The following is a 16,454-nucleotide window of genomic DNA, read 5'->3' on the forward strand; positions in this document are numbered from 1 at the left end:
GGCCAGGAAAAGGAGTTAATCATCTTCTTATATTTCTGGGACACCATTGACCTTACAGAAATATTCCAAGCTAGTATTGTAGCATTTTCAGTGGTAATAAAATAAGCATCCCTTATTATTTTTCTCTCTGATTATACAAATGTATAAGGAATGTATTTCACTGGGAACTCAAAAGCTTCTGGAAGTCGTGGAATCCTTTGGTGGGTGGTCGTGTGAATTATTTATTTGTGGTTATCAGTAAGGCAAAACGCATTTCATGTTCATCTAAACCGACTTTTATGGTTTCCTAGGACCTGTCATGATACAGAAAACATTTAGTGAAATGAACTAGAAATTCCAGGCATTCTTAAGCCTCCCTGACATCCTGAATTCTTTCTCTAGAATTTCCAGTTGGCCCCACCAAAATGGACATGGTGATATTTTTCTTTTAAAAAAATGCATTTTGAAGACTGCTCTTGTAGATGAATGTCAGAGATGCAGTATTTCAGATTCTAGGAACTAGAGGAAGCTGAAAACTAGAAAGAAAAACGGCCATCCACATCTTAAGCACAGTAGCAATGACAAGTGTGAACTTAGACTCCAGACCTTCTCGAACATAACAAGCCCTGGGCTATCCTGTTCCCAGGGGTCTAACTAGGGCCTGCCCCATGTGCACATGTTTGATCACTATTCATGTGAAGAATTTATTATCTATAAAGGAGCATCGAGCACATGATCCTTTATAGATCCAGACGATCAGTCTAAACCCACTAAGTCATAATAATAGGACAAATTGTTATAAGTACTAACTAGTAATAATTGGAGAAATTATCATGTTAATTAATAATCAGAAAAATAAAGTTGAATTTAATAGTTTAATGACCCAGCTCCTAAACCTGGGATTTCTGTTAGTTGGGAGATTCTGAGGGGACCATGGTGAATAATGGCCTTGTTCCTCCTTGGGCTTCAGTACAAAGGAAATTTGACCCTGTTTTTCTCCAGTTTCCCTTCTAAGCTCTTGCTGCACACCCTTGCTTCTGGAGTCTAGCTTCCTGTTTGGGCGCATGGTTAATTCTGAGCTGTGATGGATTGCCATGTATAGGCATAAGCATAAGCATAAAAGCATTGCTAAATTTGTCTCAGAGGATGACTGCTTAGAAAAAGAACTCTTGTCTCTGTTTGTGTTTTAAATTTTACTTTATTTCATGTGCATTGGTGTTTTGCCTGCAAGTATGTCTGTACAAGGGTGTCAGATCACCTGGAACTGGAGTTACAGACAGTTGTGAGCTGTCATGTGGGTAATGGGAATTGATCCCAGGTCCTCTGGAAGGGCAGCCAGTGCTCTTAGCTGCTGAGCCAACTCTCCGGTCCCCACTCAATCTGTGTGTTTAAGATAAAGACAATTTATGCTTTTATCTCTAGATTATTTTAATTCAGAGAGTTCCCTGTGTGCATAAAAGTCCTATAAGAATGGCCCTGGTAGCCCTGAAGAAGCAAACGGGAAGACACTGACTCTGTCCCCTATTCGACACGCTAGCACGCCCTCGGAACACATGTCAATCTGTTGCCTCTGAAGACAGAAGGTAACAGCTAGACTTCTGAGAACAGTGCCATAGTCATAAGCTGCCTGTTTCTCCAGGAAAAACGGATCAGCATGACAGTGTAGAACTCCTTCTAGACTTATCCTTAAACACACTCAAGATGCCAGCGCCCATGCTTATGGCATTAGGGGAGTGCGGGCAGAGGACATTCTTCCCCTACATGTTTTGTCATTGTTCCCAGATGTAAAATCACTTACATCATATGCACAGTCAAACACTTCTTGTCCAAGTACCATTTGACCTTCACGAATGCTAACACTTGACCCACTTCTAGTGACAGGCGTGACCTTCTGAGCTTCTGCTGCCCAGTTCCCAGCCCTCCTGCTGTCACTGGACGCTTTGATCGTCCTTGCACTGGTATCATGGCAGCAATGGCACTACCTGACGTCACCAAAGACTACACCCTGCTGTTCCTGGCGCATACAGGGCCACTTACGGCTTCTTCCTGATCCACCACATGTGCCCACTCAACAGTCATGGCTTCCTTTATTGCACAGGAGATAAGCACACGAGCACAGTGGGTAGAAAGACTAAAAAATGTCCCAGTAGTGCTGCTAGGCCCACCAGACCCAGAAACACTCTCGGGTCTCATCCAGCTTCCCCTCTGGCCACCCCGATGCATCCTGGGACTACAGTGCTCTCGATAACCCATCAAATTAGACCCCTCCCTATTCCTTCCATATCCATCCATACCAAAGCCTGACCAGGACGAAGCTTAGGAACAAGCTTCTTCCTTCTGGGATACTTGTGCCCCCCCCCCCAGCATTTTCAAGTCCTTCCTTCCTCCCTTCATTCCTCCCAGCTAAAATCTCCCTCTCTTCCAATCCAACTTTCTGAATTCCACTTTCTGGATCCCGCTTTACTTTAACATCCGTGATCTAAATCTCAGGCCACATACTACTTGGCATGTGGCTAAAAGAAAAAATATTGGGTCCCCCCTCTCTCTCAGGAAGCTCAGAGTGTTGGAGGTGTGATAGACAGAGGGAACGTGAGATCCAGATCTAGACCACACGTGGAAGACACACGGGTACTGTGTCCAGCCTACCCGCAAATGCAGATGGGTACTTCTCCTTAGGGATATCCTCTGTGGTGTGCACGGATTCACAGTATGAAAGGGTCAAAGCGAAGGCAAGAAACAAACACAGATGGCAAAGACGGAATTTAAGAAGCTGTGACAACCAATACTCTGTACCAGATGTTGGGTCTTGTCACTAGATTTAACTGTCAGCTTGACCCAGCCTAGAGTGCTCTGAGAGGAACACCTAGGTCATATTTAGCACATCTGTGTAAGGTCATTCTGATTACTAATTGCCACTTCGCCGCCATCCTTAGGTAGTCCTGAAGTATGTAAGAAAGCTAGCCAAGCATAAGCCTGTTTTGAGCAGGTCGGTGGGTGATCCTGTGTTCTGGTCCTCCAGGTTTCTGTTTCGGACTCCTACCCCGATTTTCCTTAATGGTGAACCTGGATGCACAAGTCAAATAAGCTTTAAGCCCTAAGTTGCTTTTGGTCAAAGTGTTTTACCATCGTGCCAGAGAGGACTTTAGAACAACTGGGGTGGGGTGAGCAAGAAAGCAAGTGAGCAGAGAACAGCTGGAAAGCACGGCCGGCCATGAGAGGGATCCCAAGGGTGACTCTGTGGGGTTCACTTTAATTTACTTCGTTTCTGAGATAGGGGTGGAAGGTGTGAAGAAGAATGAAGATCAGAGGCCAGGGAGCTCAGAGCCCCGAGATCCGGCCCAGCCCAGAAGAGCTGGGCAGGAAGCTGGGCTAGGAAGCTGGGAGTGGTGGTGGTGGCTACAGCGGCAGCAGCAGGTGCTCAGGAATCAGGGAAGCTCTGGCGTTGGGTTGTGCAAACTGTGCTCTAACGTGACCCACAGCAGATGCTGAAGCAAGGGCTCTGGGAGCTTTTAGCAGTTAGAAGGATGAAGAACCGCAGAGATGGCCGCGAGGAAGATGGAAGCGAGAAGCTCGGTGGCGATCTGGCCATAGAAAGCCAGGAAAAGGAGACCAGACACCATCTCAGCTAGGACAATGAGCACACTGTGGTACCCATCTGTGGTGACGGGATCCCAGAGGAGGAACAAATTTGGCTGCAGATAGACAGGTGATGGGCCTGCCTTTGATGAGCTCTCATCTTTTGGGGATGCCCCTTTGATAATACACTAGCTTAGACTGGGTTCTCATATTTAACTTACAGGAGGGCTGGGCCCAGGCTTTTTTGTCCCCTAAGTCACCACCAGCTGTCTGCAGGAAGTTTATGTCCCAGCAGGGTTTATGGGATGAACACACCCCTTTAGAAATGCTTGCTTGGTATCAAGAAACCCATCTAAGTAGCCGAAGACATAATTGTCTCTCACCCAGGCAATGGATCCAACTCTCCCTGAAACAAAGTGGAATGATTAGCATCTTAGATAAGGCTCACTGTCAGAATTCCCCTCATAATATCCGAGATGAAATAATGCCAAGCAAAGCCATCTTTTTCTGAGTGTTGGGGATAGGGTTTATCACATACCATCCCGAGGAGTTCTTTATATACCTGCTATCATTTAATACTTGAAGAGCTAAATATTACTGTCCGTTCTTTGAAGTTTAGGAATTGGAGCACAGACATGGAACATAGATTTACTTATTATGAATGGCATGCATGTGTATGGGTTATGCATGTACAGAGGCTTCAGATGCCCTGAACTGTAGTTACAGTTACAACCCATTTAACATGGATCCTAGGAACCAACCATGGCTTCTCTACGAGAGCAGCACATACTCCTCATCATTGTGCCGTATCCCCAGCCCCAGAGTCCACAGATCTTGTAAAGTCGCCATGACCCAAAAGGTGATGCCAGAATCTATCAATCCTTAGTCCTGCTCTTCAGTGCTGAGTGATAGTTCAAGCTTCCCAGTTAATTATCTAGAGAAGAACTTTCCCAATGGAAACAAACCTTTTGCCTTTTGTAGGATGCGCTGAACAAGTGCAGACAAAACCCACTAAGAAATGTGAGGATTAAGGGTCTGAGTGTGGGCTCAGTGGCGGAGAGCATGGCCAGCCTGCATGTGGCCTTGTCTTTTCTACACACGCACACATACACGGAAGGAAGAAAGGAGAGGAGAGAGGGATGGGGAAAGAGAGAGAAAGAGAATAGAGAATAGAAAGAATATTTTCTAAAGTTTCCTGAGTGGAAAAACAGTATCAACGAACAAGAACAAGAGTAGATTTCCAATACTTAGAAAGGGTAAGTACGCCATCAAATGCATGTAAAGGAAGAAAAGCCTACCTACACTGGCGAACTGAAATGGAACCAAGGTTTAAAAAGGAAGAAAGAAACAAAAATCCAATACACGTACTACAAAGAGGCGAGGCTAGGAAAGTGTCCAGTGGTTTGCTTTCCCGCTCAGGGCAGGGTGGGAGAGCGCAGACTTTCTTCTGCAGCTCTGAAGATGCTTCTACTCCTGCAGCCTTCAGGAAACACTTGCCAGTTAGTCAGTTAGAAGGGATATCCAACCCTGCTTTGGTCTGAACTCTTGTGTCACTGTCAACTACTAGATGCCCTGCAATTTTGCAACGCATCTTAAATCTAAGAAAGGATGTGTGCTTTTAGCACTTCAAAGCAAACAGCACAGAGGGGGAACTACAGATCCTTAAAGATTGTAAAGGATGACTGAAGGGCTCAGGTTACCTGCCCTGTTCTTGGGGTACAGGAAGACCCCAGCACAGTCCTCTTTCATCCTTTAGCTCAGGGCCACAATAACCAGGGAAACACAGGCCTGCAGTGAGAAAGAAGTCCACCAGGGGGAGCAATAACATGAGCATGGCAAAGAGTCTGAGACCGAGGTAGATATAGAAAACTAATGGATAGTATCCTAAGGAGAGAAAGTTTTTTCTTTTCTCCTTCCTTCCTTCCTTCCTTCCTTCCTTCTTTCTTTCTTTCTTTCTTTCTTTCTTTCTTTCTTTCTTTCTTTCTTTCTTTTTCTTTCTCTCTCTTTCTATCTTTCTTTCCTTCTTTCCTTTCTTCCTTTCTTTTTATAGGCCATATGACTTTTCTCCTTTGTCTTTTATTTCCTTCAGGTCTGCATTAGAGGACTCTGCTTTTGTCTAAGGACCCTAAGACAATGTGGAACCCATCCCCTGGGCTGACTGAGCTTATCTTTGCTCTAATTCCAGAGTCAGCTTGGAGCAGCACTCTGGAGACAACAGACTGTCTATCTTCTTGGAAAGGCAGGAAGCCTTGAGGGTTGTTCTGCAATAACAGATATTTCAAGGGGAGGGTCCTGGAATAGCATGCGGAAGGAGACAAGCAGACGAGAACACATCGGATGCAGTGTTATGACACACATTTTGTACTCCCAGCTACTTGGGAAGCTGAGACAGGGGGGTCATGAGTTCAAAGCCAGCCGGGACTGTATCTCAAGGAGAGCTTGTTTCAAAACAAACAAAACTTCGTAAGGCTTTTTGAAACAGAGAATTTCCTCACTTGGGGGATTTGTGACAATAAAGGGGAGTCTTTAGTACATGCCCTACAGGCAGTGAGTCTTTACTAGAGTTTGGGATATGGTCACCCCAGTGAGTGATACACACACACCTGAGCACTTCCTTACAAACCTACTTCTGCAGTAAGATGAGGGGATAAAGAGGGTGAGGATGCTCCCCAGAAGACTCTGACACCTGGCATAAGAACTCTTTCGAACGGTTCCCCTTTAACTACTGAACAGGATTCCAGCTCTTACATGCACCGTTCACACTTAGCCAGGATTTGGCCCCAACTTGTTCTTACCTATCATGATTCCACGTTCCTTTAGATTTATGTCTATTTGTGTCAGTTTTTCTTGCACACGCTTATTTCTCCCTAAAAAGCAGGTCGAAACTTCCATAATGAAATTGCTTCAAAGATCAGAAGTCAGTGGCAGGAACAACAAGCATTGCGCATAGGGCCCAGTGCCCACCGTTAGCAGCGGATCCTCAGCAAACATCCATTAAGATAACTGAACAAGTGTAGGAAGAATCAGATGATCAAACGGAGGACCAAGCACTGGGGAAGCCCCAGAGGCATTTCTGTGGCTTTGAGGACTTCCCTGAAGGCCTGTGGTTATTATTGTTTTAAGTCTCATTGCTTCATGGTCTAATCTTAGACATAGACATTGAGGAGGGGGGGAAGCAAGGGACAGGGAGGCATGACACACATGTCCAATTATAGCATGTCGCGCTGCTCCATACTGAGAGGCCAAGGAGGTCTGAGGCCCACGGGCATAGCACTGCCTTCTCTCCCACCCTCTGAATGGTTTGCAAGGCTTGTGTTGTTTGGGTGGCTATTGGACAGAGGCAGAACTGGTGTGAGGTTTATGGTGAAATGCTAACCTTTCTGCTATGATGGACGGAAGGATGTAGACTAGGCCAGTGCTTCCCAAGTTACGACGGATAAATTCTGTGATATCCAAAGGGCGTACAGCATACATAAAAATCCCCTGACAAATTAAGACTGGGAAAATCTAGCTGAAATTTGATGTCTAAAATATATGTGCTTAGATGTATGTATGTATATGTATACAATATACATGCATATGTGTATATGTAGGGATAGGTAGATAGATAGATAGATAGATAGATAGATAGATAGATAGATAGATAGATAGATAGATAAAAAGAAAGAAAAAAAGAAAGAAAGAAAGAAAGAAAGAAAGAAAGAAAGAAAGAAAGAAAGAAATATGATTGATGTCTTAAGTGTGAGGACTAGAATTTAGATCCCTGGCCTTCATAAATGGGGCAGGCTTGATAATCTATCTGTAATCTCAGGCCTCAGGAGGTGCAGACATGGGATTCCCTAATCCAAGGCCTCAGAGGTGCAGACACAGATTCCCAGGGCAAGCTGGTGAACTAGGAAGCTCTGGGTTTAGTGAGAAACTCCTCCTCAGCAAACAGAGTGAAGACTGGTTGAGGAAGTGCGCAAGTGTCAAGTTCTCCCCCCTCAACATGGTCACCAGCACATGCTTACACATGGGCACATTTACGTGAACTCGCACACACACACGGTCATCAGCACATGCACAAAAGTGTGCCTGCACACATGTGAACATGCGGACACACACACAAAGCACGCACACACAATATACATCTTAAGACTGTCAATCTTTAAAATATGAATAATCACTGGGAATCTCCTAAACGTTAAGGCACAGAGAACTCCCCAGATTATGAGCCATGCACTTTCCCTTCTTCACGGATGGGAGGAACATGGAGTCACGAGGCACACATTTTGGGGACATGCTGACATGGGGACTCTGACGGGCCTTCCTTAGCCTGGCTACTCCATCATAGAAAACCTGCCTGTGTCACTTAATTTTTCTTTTTTTGGAAAAGGAATTTTCTGTACTCCTTCCCAGAATCTACAGCAGAAGGGCACTGGGACTGCAGGCTTCCAAAAGCTCTAGTGGAGATCAACCGTTGCATTGTGGGAGCACCTTGGGATTTAGAAGAGCCCAGGTCCACTCCACCCACCATACTCGATTCAGTGTGATTATTTCTGGAAGGTGACAAATTATCTCAGTTTCTCGCCCTGAAAACAGGGAATGACACTGATTCATTGGTATATTTTTGGCCCCAAATGGTTAAATGACATCATCAGGGAAAACAATTCACACATAGGTACCGCTTCCGGTTTGTTTGATATGCCCTCGGGGTCGCCAACAGAAAAATGAACAGTAATGTTCTTTGCTTTTGCCAGTCTCTGGGGATCAGAGGACAAAACTTTGCCTTCCTCCAACTAGATTAAGTGCGGTCCCCACTCCCTGTGAGAGGCTTGTGGTGCTCTGACCTTCGCTGTGTTGAGAGCACAGCGCTGAAGTCACTTTGGGACGAGCAAGCAGGCTCTGAAGATTCTTGGCCGACACTCCTTGCCTTCACTTGTACTAGAGAGAAACCCGCACAAACCCCCGCTTTGCAAGAGATCCTATAAACCACGCCCCCTAGCTGAACTCTGTATCAAGGCTACAGATGAAACAGTATCTTCATGAGTTTGTGTTGGACAACGCAAAAGTCCAACACTTGGCCAGCAGCGGTTGCAAGCTCTTCTGTGGAGGAGAGAATATTCGGAGCACAAATTTCGAAGGTGTGTCTATTTCTCAGAGAGCAGATGTAGTGGGGCTTTTACAGGCGTCAAACATTTGGTGTCTCCGTGCTCCTTTCTTGCTTAATAATCCCTTAGGCTAGAAAGTTTCAACCCTTACCTGTGAGTGTGCAGATGTGTGTTTGCACATGTGTGCGCATGAGGGTAGCTACCACTTAGCGGGAAATGCATGTGTTCATTTAATCCTGGTCCATGGAAATGCCTTGTGGGGGAATGAAACGACATAGGTAATCTCCGGTCTAGAAACGGATGCAATTTTGAAGTTGATTTGTAAATCAGCAGTTTGGATCATGGAACACGTTTTCTCATGGGGAAAAAAATGTAAAATGAATCCTGGCCCAGCACACAAGAAACTGTTTAACTCCTACACTACCTGAGGCAAAACAATTATTTTCGTTATTTAGCGAGAACAATGCTTCCACGGGAACAATTGTCAGAGTTCTACTGTACGGGTGAGAGCCAACGGCTATAAAATTTTAACTACTCTTCTAAGTCACACCGCCCTTTCCCTTTTAGTAAGTTACCAAGAAGAGAAGCTATTAATACCACAAATTATTTCCGGAATATGTTAAGTTAAAATAATATTTCTTTCTCTGCTGTCGTATGTACTTTCAAAGGTTAGTAAAAGGGATCGTACAGAACAAGGACAAGTCTCTTGGAACATCACGGAGCTCGGCCAGCTCTGGTCTTTGTCATTCTGCTTCTTGGCCATTCTTTCTCGTGCAGGAGCCAAGTAAGCCGGCTCCAGGGAAGCCATGGGTACCACCTTCATCTTTATTCTTACAGACTTGTGTATCTGTTTTTCCTTCCAAGTCTTTACCTTTGCTTTAGTTACTTTTTTTTTTAAACACTCATCTTATAACTTAATAAGAATCTGCCATAAGTGATGAGATACAGTCTAGGCCACACTGACCACAGGAATCAGAACCACAATACATGGAATATGCTAGAAGTCATATAAATATATCATAGAATCCTGATGGTGGAAAAAACCTAAAAAGATTGTCTCGCCTGTTCCCTGGCTTCCTGACAAGCCAACCATTCCAAACAGATGAGAGCTTCCCTTTCAGAGGGGGAGGATGAGGATGTTGTTAATCCTCCCTAGACCTCACCATCTAGCCACTGGCCAGATAGTTTGCTACCTTTTTATTTAAATTATTCCATTCACGGTTATAGCTGCACCTTTCATTTCTGATATTTAAAACAGGGAACAAAGCGGGTTTATCTGCTCAGACTCACACAGTGCACTCAACATCAGAGTTTTGTGTTCTCCCCCCCCCCCCTCGGGATGTCCTGAACATTCCAGGGTCTGGTCCTTCAGTCCTCTGTGTTCTCTGGGCTGTCCGCACGCCTTCACCAGTGACCACCTGGATCTAGAAACTGAATCTAACAAGTTGGCTGGGAGTTTTGCATGGCACTCACACATAGGAACATTTAAATATAATCTGATAAGCAGGCCCTACGACTTGGATACAAAAGAAAGGTAAAGTGTAATGATCATAATAAAATTGTAAAAACACAGACTATTTATTTATAGCCATTTTCTTCTGGGTAGTAAAAAGATCCTAATCACCCAAAGTAAGGGAAAAAAGGAAATTCCATCATTATTAAGCAGTTTAAAACAGTTTATGTAGAAACCATGATGCCCCCCCCCATCTCTCTCTCTCTTCAGACAGGGTGTCATCATGTAACTCTGGCAGGCCTGCAATCCATAGAGACGGGCTGGCCCCTGCCTCCCTAACGCTGGGATTTGAGGTATGTGCCACCAAACCCAGCTTCATGGCTTTGAATGCCACACACACTTTTCTTTCTTTGTGGTTAGCATGTACATGTGCATGGGTGTTCTTGTTGTATTTGCATGTGTATGAACATGCTTATGGAGGCCAGTGTTTGTGTGTGCACATTTGTGTGTGTGAATGAAGGTGTGAGCGCGTGCAACATGGCACCTGTGGAGGTCAAAGGGCACCCTCAAGAGTTGGTTCTCCTATTATACCGTATTTTGAGATGGAGTCTCTGCTAGTTTTTCCTTTTCTCCCCACTTTCTCTTTCTCCCTCCCTCCCTCCCTCCCTCCCTCCCTCCCTCCCTTTCTTCCTTTTGGCTGCTTATGCCAAGCTAGCTGGCCCTCAAGCTGTGGAAAACTTGCTTGTCTCTGCTCCCCATTTCGTCACAGCGGTGCTACAAGTATCTGTAATATTTGCTGACTTTTACAGAGGCTTGAGGGATTCAAACTCAGGTCTTTGCACAGAAGCAAATGCTCTTGCCCACTGAGCCATCTACCCACCCCCGCCCTATTTCTTGAGAGTTCAGTAAACCTAGAGTCCTCTAGACTGCCAACATGGGATGCCCACTGGGTGGCCAGGTAGCTCTAGGGAGCCACCTGTCTCCGCACACACAGCATAGGGGCTGCAGACATTTAATGCGTATTCAGCCTTTTGTGTTTGTGCCAGGGAATTTGAACTCAGGTCCTCAGGGGCAAACACTTTCCTCACGGAGCCACTGTCCCAGCCTAAACATTTTCTTTTTTTTTTTTTTTCCAACAGAAAATTTGCTATAGGCCCTTAAAGCAGCCTTTTGAGTTATTTTAAATTGGGAATGGCACCCCTCTGTCTACAGGTCCCATGGGCTTCCAAGGGAAAGATGATGTCTGAGGATCGGATGCATGCTGACATTTTGATATGATGATCTCAACTTGACAGTAAGTACCACTTATGGGGTAATGCAAGTTTCTAAAATGATAGAAACAATTTTTGTTTTGACGCCAGGTTGTGGTTTGAATGTGAAATGTCCCCCCAGTCTAATGTGTTTGAACACTTGGTCTCCAGCTGGTGGTGCTCTTTGTGAGGCGGTGGAACCTTAGGAGGAGGAGTCTTCCTTGAGGAACTACATCACTGGGAATGGATTTGAAGTTGCACAGCCTGGCCCCACTTCCTGTTTTTACTCTCCACTTCTAGACTGCTGGCCTCGGGCCCCTGCCATCGTGCCTTCTCTGTGATGATGTGACTATCTGCTCTGGAAGTCTAGGCCAAAAAAAGTGCAAGCCAAAAAACACGCTCTTACCTTTTATTTATTATGGATACAGTGTCCGGCCCGCATGTATGCCTGAAGGCCAGAAGAGGGCGCCAGATCTCATTACAGACGGTTGGGAGCCACCATGTGATTGCTGAGAATTGAACTCAAGACCTCTGGAAGAGCAGCCAGTACCTCTGAGCCAGCTCTTCAGCTACACCGCCTTTTCCCTTTTAAGTTGCTTTCATTGGGATATTTTATTACAAGAGAAACTGATAACCAGGCTGATATCAAACTTTATCTTGCAGAAAGGTCACTGAGACTACAGCACCCAAGTCTCCTACACCAGCAGCTCCACAGAGACAGCTGTCCTTATCTCTTCAGGAGTTTTCAAAGCAGGACAAGCCTTTAGAACTTCTTCCCAGCAGCCAACAGTACCGCATTCTGCCCCGGGCATTTCTGTCTCTGTGCATAGTGATTCTGGTGCCAAAAGAGACCCGGCAGAGTAGGAGATTGGTTTGCTCCCACTGGATATAACATATGCTGCTTTGGAAGCCAGGATCTTCTGAGTTTTTTACGAGACCCCTGCTCTGTGTCAGCCAACTAGATTTCCTTCACAAGAAGGAAAGCTCTTTGTCATGAAAACTTAGGATACAGAAGAGGAAATGCAAAGAAAGAAATGCTAAAAGAAAAATTTTTTGTTGGACTCCAAGAGTGTTGGTGTTATTTATTTAACTCAGTGGTTTAAAGACTTTGAGATTATCTTTCTTGTTAATCTATCTTAGCAAAATAGCCCATAGCTAATGTACACAGTCCATCAGACCTGACAGAAGTAAACACTTATGAAGACTTCTTGGGTCTCAGATTTCCTACACAAATCCTACCTTAAATTTCCTTCTTCACCCTGAGGAAAATACAGCATGCAATTGAACCCTCATCACGAAGGATATCCCGTAAGGCACCCACTAATGGCATGATTTAACAGTGTGGACGTGAACTTACTTGTTCATTTTTAGTCAGCCTGGTTCTGTTGTGAATGTCTGATGTGACCAAATTGAACCCGTGCTTCTCTGACAAGATTCTCAGGAGCAAGACCACGGTGCGGCTGCCACACTTGCCGACTCTGTTGTAGACGACCTGGCTGGGGAAAGGAAGGACCTGGAAGGAGAGCGAGAGAAGCGGCATGAACCGTGGGTGAAAATGCAAGTCCTTTCCTCTATGTGACAACACAGAATGTTGGATATGTCAAGCGGACAGAAGTGCAGAAGTAAGGAGCTACTGTGCACACAGAGCCCCTCATCATATTTTCAGGAGAGAGCTGACCTGCCTGCACTCCGTCAGACTTGAAACTGATCAAGTTTCATGGAGTCTATAAGGACTGATCATGAGTTGGCCTCAAAAGCATGGCACTGGAGTACATGCTTTAGTAAATTTTTTTTTCAAGGAATGCTTTATCAGACTGAATTAATCAAAGAAGACAGTGACATTAGAGACTGATGTAGAGACTGTGTGGTGGCACACGCCTTTAATTCCAGCACTCAGGAGGCAGAGGCAGGTGGATCTCTGCATTTCCGGCCAGCCTGGTCCACAGAGCGAGTTCCAGGACAGCAAGAGCTACATACTAAGACCCTGTCTCACACAACCGCAGCAAAAATGATGTAGAACTCATATATCATAAAAAAAAATCAAACTTATAAGCAGGAATTCATTATAAAATGTAAGGAATTTCTTTTTAGTAGATCCCCCATTACAAGAGCATCACCATCATCAAGATCCAGGGCATTGTCATCACCAGCAGCAGACCCTCATTCCCGCCATTGTTTCACGTTCCCACATTATCCCAACCTCCTGGAACAGTTTCCATATGTTCTGTCTCCTGGGATTCCCAGCGGGCTCTGGAGAAATCATGTCAGAACATTTTCCAGCATCTGCGGGGCTGTAGAATGAGTGACTCAATACTCCATTCTCTTACATGGCTGGGCACCACTGCCTTGCACGAACAAACTGGGTTCTGATACCTCAGCTGATGGACACATCGGTCATGTTCCCATAGTAACACGGCTATGAGGAGGTGCATACCTGATTTTGTGTGGACGAGTTTCAGATTCCCCTATATGCATACCTAGAAGTGGGGCTTCCGGACCTCCAATAGCTCAGCATCTAGTGTTTCGTGCCAAACTGTTTTCAATTCGGCTGTGCTGCTCTATATTCCCATCAGCAACATGAGCCTTCCATTTCCCCCACATCCTTGCCAACCTCAGTCACTGCCTGTTTTTGTGTTTTTATTTTTTATTATAAACATCCCAATGCGTGTGAAGTGATAGCTCATTGTGGTTTTAAGTTATATTTCCCTAGTGACTAATAAGGTTGACCATCTTTGTGTGTGTTGGTCACTTTCTATTTTCTTTGTGGAAACATATTTTTAAAGTTTTTACATTGTCAAGTTGAGCTTTATTGATGCATTTATAGGGCATTATATTCATTTCTTTGTTTATAGATAAATGAACTGCAAATGTTTTTTTGTTTTCCTTCTTATTCTCTGGGCTGTCTTTTTGCTTTCATAACAGGTTCTTGAGAAGTCTAAAAGTTATATGCTTTGGTTGGAGCCAATTTTATTTTGGCTATTTGTGCTCTGAGATCTAAGACATTCCATGCGGTGCGGACCTATTTTCTTCTCAGAGTTTTACACTCCCGTCCTAACAGTTTGAACCTTTGATCCACTCTAAGTTCATTCTTCGTGTCGCATTGGATCAGGCCTAGTTTTGTGCATTTGCAGGTGGCCTTCAAATGGTCCCAGCAACGTTTAGTGAACAGCTCGCTCTTTCTTCATCTGTCAGCCTTACTGACAACTTCCGGGCTGTCAATCTGTGTCCATCCTGGGCATCACCTAACAGTCTTCATTAGGATAACTGTGAAAGACGTTTTGAAATTAGGACAGGTGAGTCCATTCAGCTTTGCTCCTTGATTGCACAAGAACAGATTTCAGTCATTCTGGGTCCCGTAAATTTCCAGAGGGAATGTCCAAAGGAATTTTATAATCTTTTTGCCAAAAAATAAAAAAAAAACTCCAGGTAATTGAAATTTTAATAGCAATTCAATTTAACATTTGGGGGACGATTGCTATCCTAACAACATTGTCGTCCATTCAGAATATACATTGCTTTTCTACTAATTTCATTCTTTAATTTGTTTTGCTGATATCTCATAATGTTCAGTGGGAAACCTTTATAGTCTCAATTTATTCTTTTTGATGCTTTATGAGGGGAATTATTTCCTTAATTTTATTTTTGGATGGTCCATGACCAGGAATACAGCTGATTTTTACATATTGATCTTGAATCCTGTGTCATCTTGCTAACTCATTCATGAATGTAGCAAATATTAACAAGACTAATGATTTCCTCCATCTTTACTCAGGAAGTTCTACATATAAGATGACATCATCTGCAGAGATATTTATAACTTCACCTTTTCCAAATAAGGCTTTCCCTGACTTCATTTTCTTTCTTAACCACCCGGTGATAATGGCCTGGACTGACTACAGAAGCATTAGACAAGGCATCTATGATTAAATATTTGTACCCCCAATCGAGTCCTCATTTCCATCTTGAATGATCAGCACTGTGCACTAATCGATGACAACAGTCAGACGTTCCTTTCATTCAGCATCTTCCCGTGACGGAAGGTTGTAAGAAAAGCCCAAAGGAGAATGACAGAGCACCGCACAAAAGCCACAGACAAACACACTCAAAACATAATCTCTGTCCTACAGATTAAGTACTCTCTTGAAATAGCCTACAGGAATGAACTTAGAAACAGCCACAGTATTTCCATCAGCTACTTAGTAGCCAGTCACAAGCTATTGTGATACAATTCTTCCCATTCCTATTATTTTTTTAGAGCCACATCCCTAGAGCCAGTCTTCTGGCCTTCTGTGATGTGTCTTCACACTGCCTAGAATGTTCCTTGTATATACAAAGAGCATTGGCAGATGCTGACCATGTCTTGGCCACTCTGATCGATTTAATAAGCTACCTAATGCTAACAGTGTGATTCTGCTAAAATTTGAAACCAAGAAAATCTTCAAATACCGATGATCTTTCTAAGAAAATGCAAACGAAAGTTACCAGGGTAAAAAAGATCATCACATTAATAGATCTTTACTTAGAATATTATCGGGGTGTACCCTCCCCCAAAGTCTGTTCTCTGGTAACTATGGCAACACAGATACTCAGAGAGATCAGTCATGCTTGCAGGTATAAGTATGAGCCAAGGAGGTTGGCCTAGGTGATCAAGATTAGTATGAAAGAGTTAATATAGTGTTGATTACTTGGTCCTCCAGTATAACCAGGGCTGGTACTGACTACAACCGTGCCAGCTGCCCATATAAACACACAGTTCAATTTCTCTATAAAAATCAGTTGCCCAAGGCTGGTGAAATGGTTCAGCAGACCAAGACAGTTGCTTGTGAGCCTGGCAACTTGAGTCTGAGCCCAGAGACTCCCACAGTGGAAGGAACGGACCAACTCCCAAAAACTGTCCTCTGACCCCCATACATATGGCATGAATACCTTCTCTCACACACATAACTGTAAATAACTGTAAAACATAAAAGGAAAGCAATTACTTGAAAATCGGCCTTTCCGTATAGACCCCACCCCATCTTGTAATACAATAGAGTCACGGAAGAAAGAGAATGGTTACATTTGCATCTATAACATAGAAGCTAGGAAGAAAGAGAATGGTTACAT

General features: G+C 44.1%; 1 protein-coding gene across 1 annotated transcript in view; it reads right to left on the reverse strand.

Annotated features, from left to right (window-relative positions):
* Ust (uronyl 2-sulfotransferase) overlaps positions 1-16,454 on the reverse strand; it is a 285,177-nt gene that overhangs the window by 102,984 nt on the left and 165,739 nt on the right. The window contains exon 3 of the mRNA XM_013354990.2: positions 12,706-12,861. Within this exon, the coding sequence (XP_013210444.2) occupies positions 12,706-12,861 (156 nt within the window). The remainder of the gene's footprint in view (positions 1-12,705; positions 12,862-16,454) is intronic.

This window comes from Microtus ochrogaster, unplaced genomic scaffold (assembly GCF_000317375.1).
Source record: "Microtus ochrogaster isolate Prairie Vole_2 unplaced genomic scaffold, MicOch1.0 UNK82, whole genome shotgun sequence".
NCBI classification, from domain to species: domain Eukaryota; kingdom Metazoa; phylum Chordata; class Mammalia; order Rodentia; family Cricetidae; genus Microtus; species Microtus ochrogaster.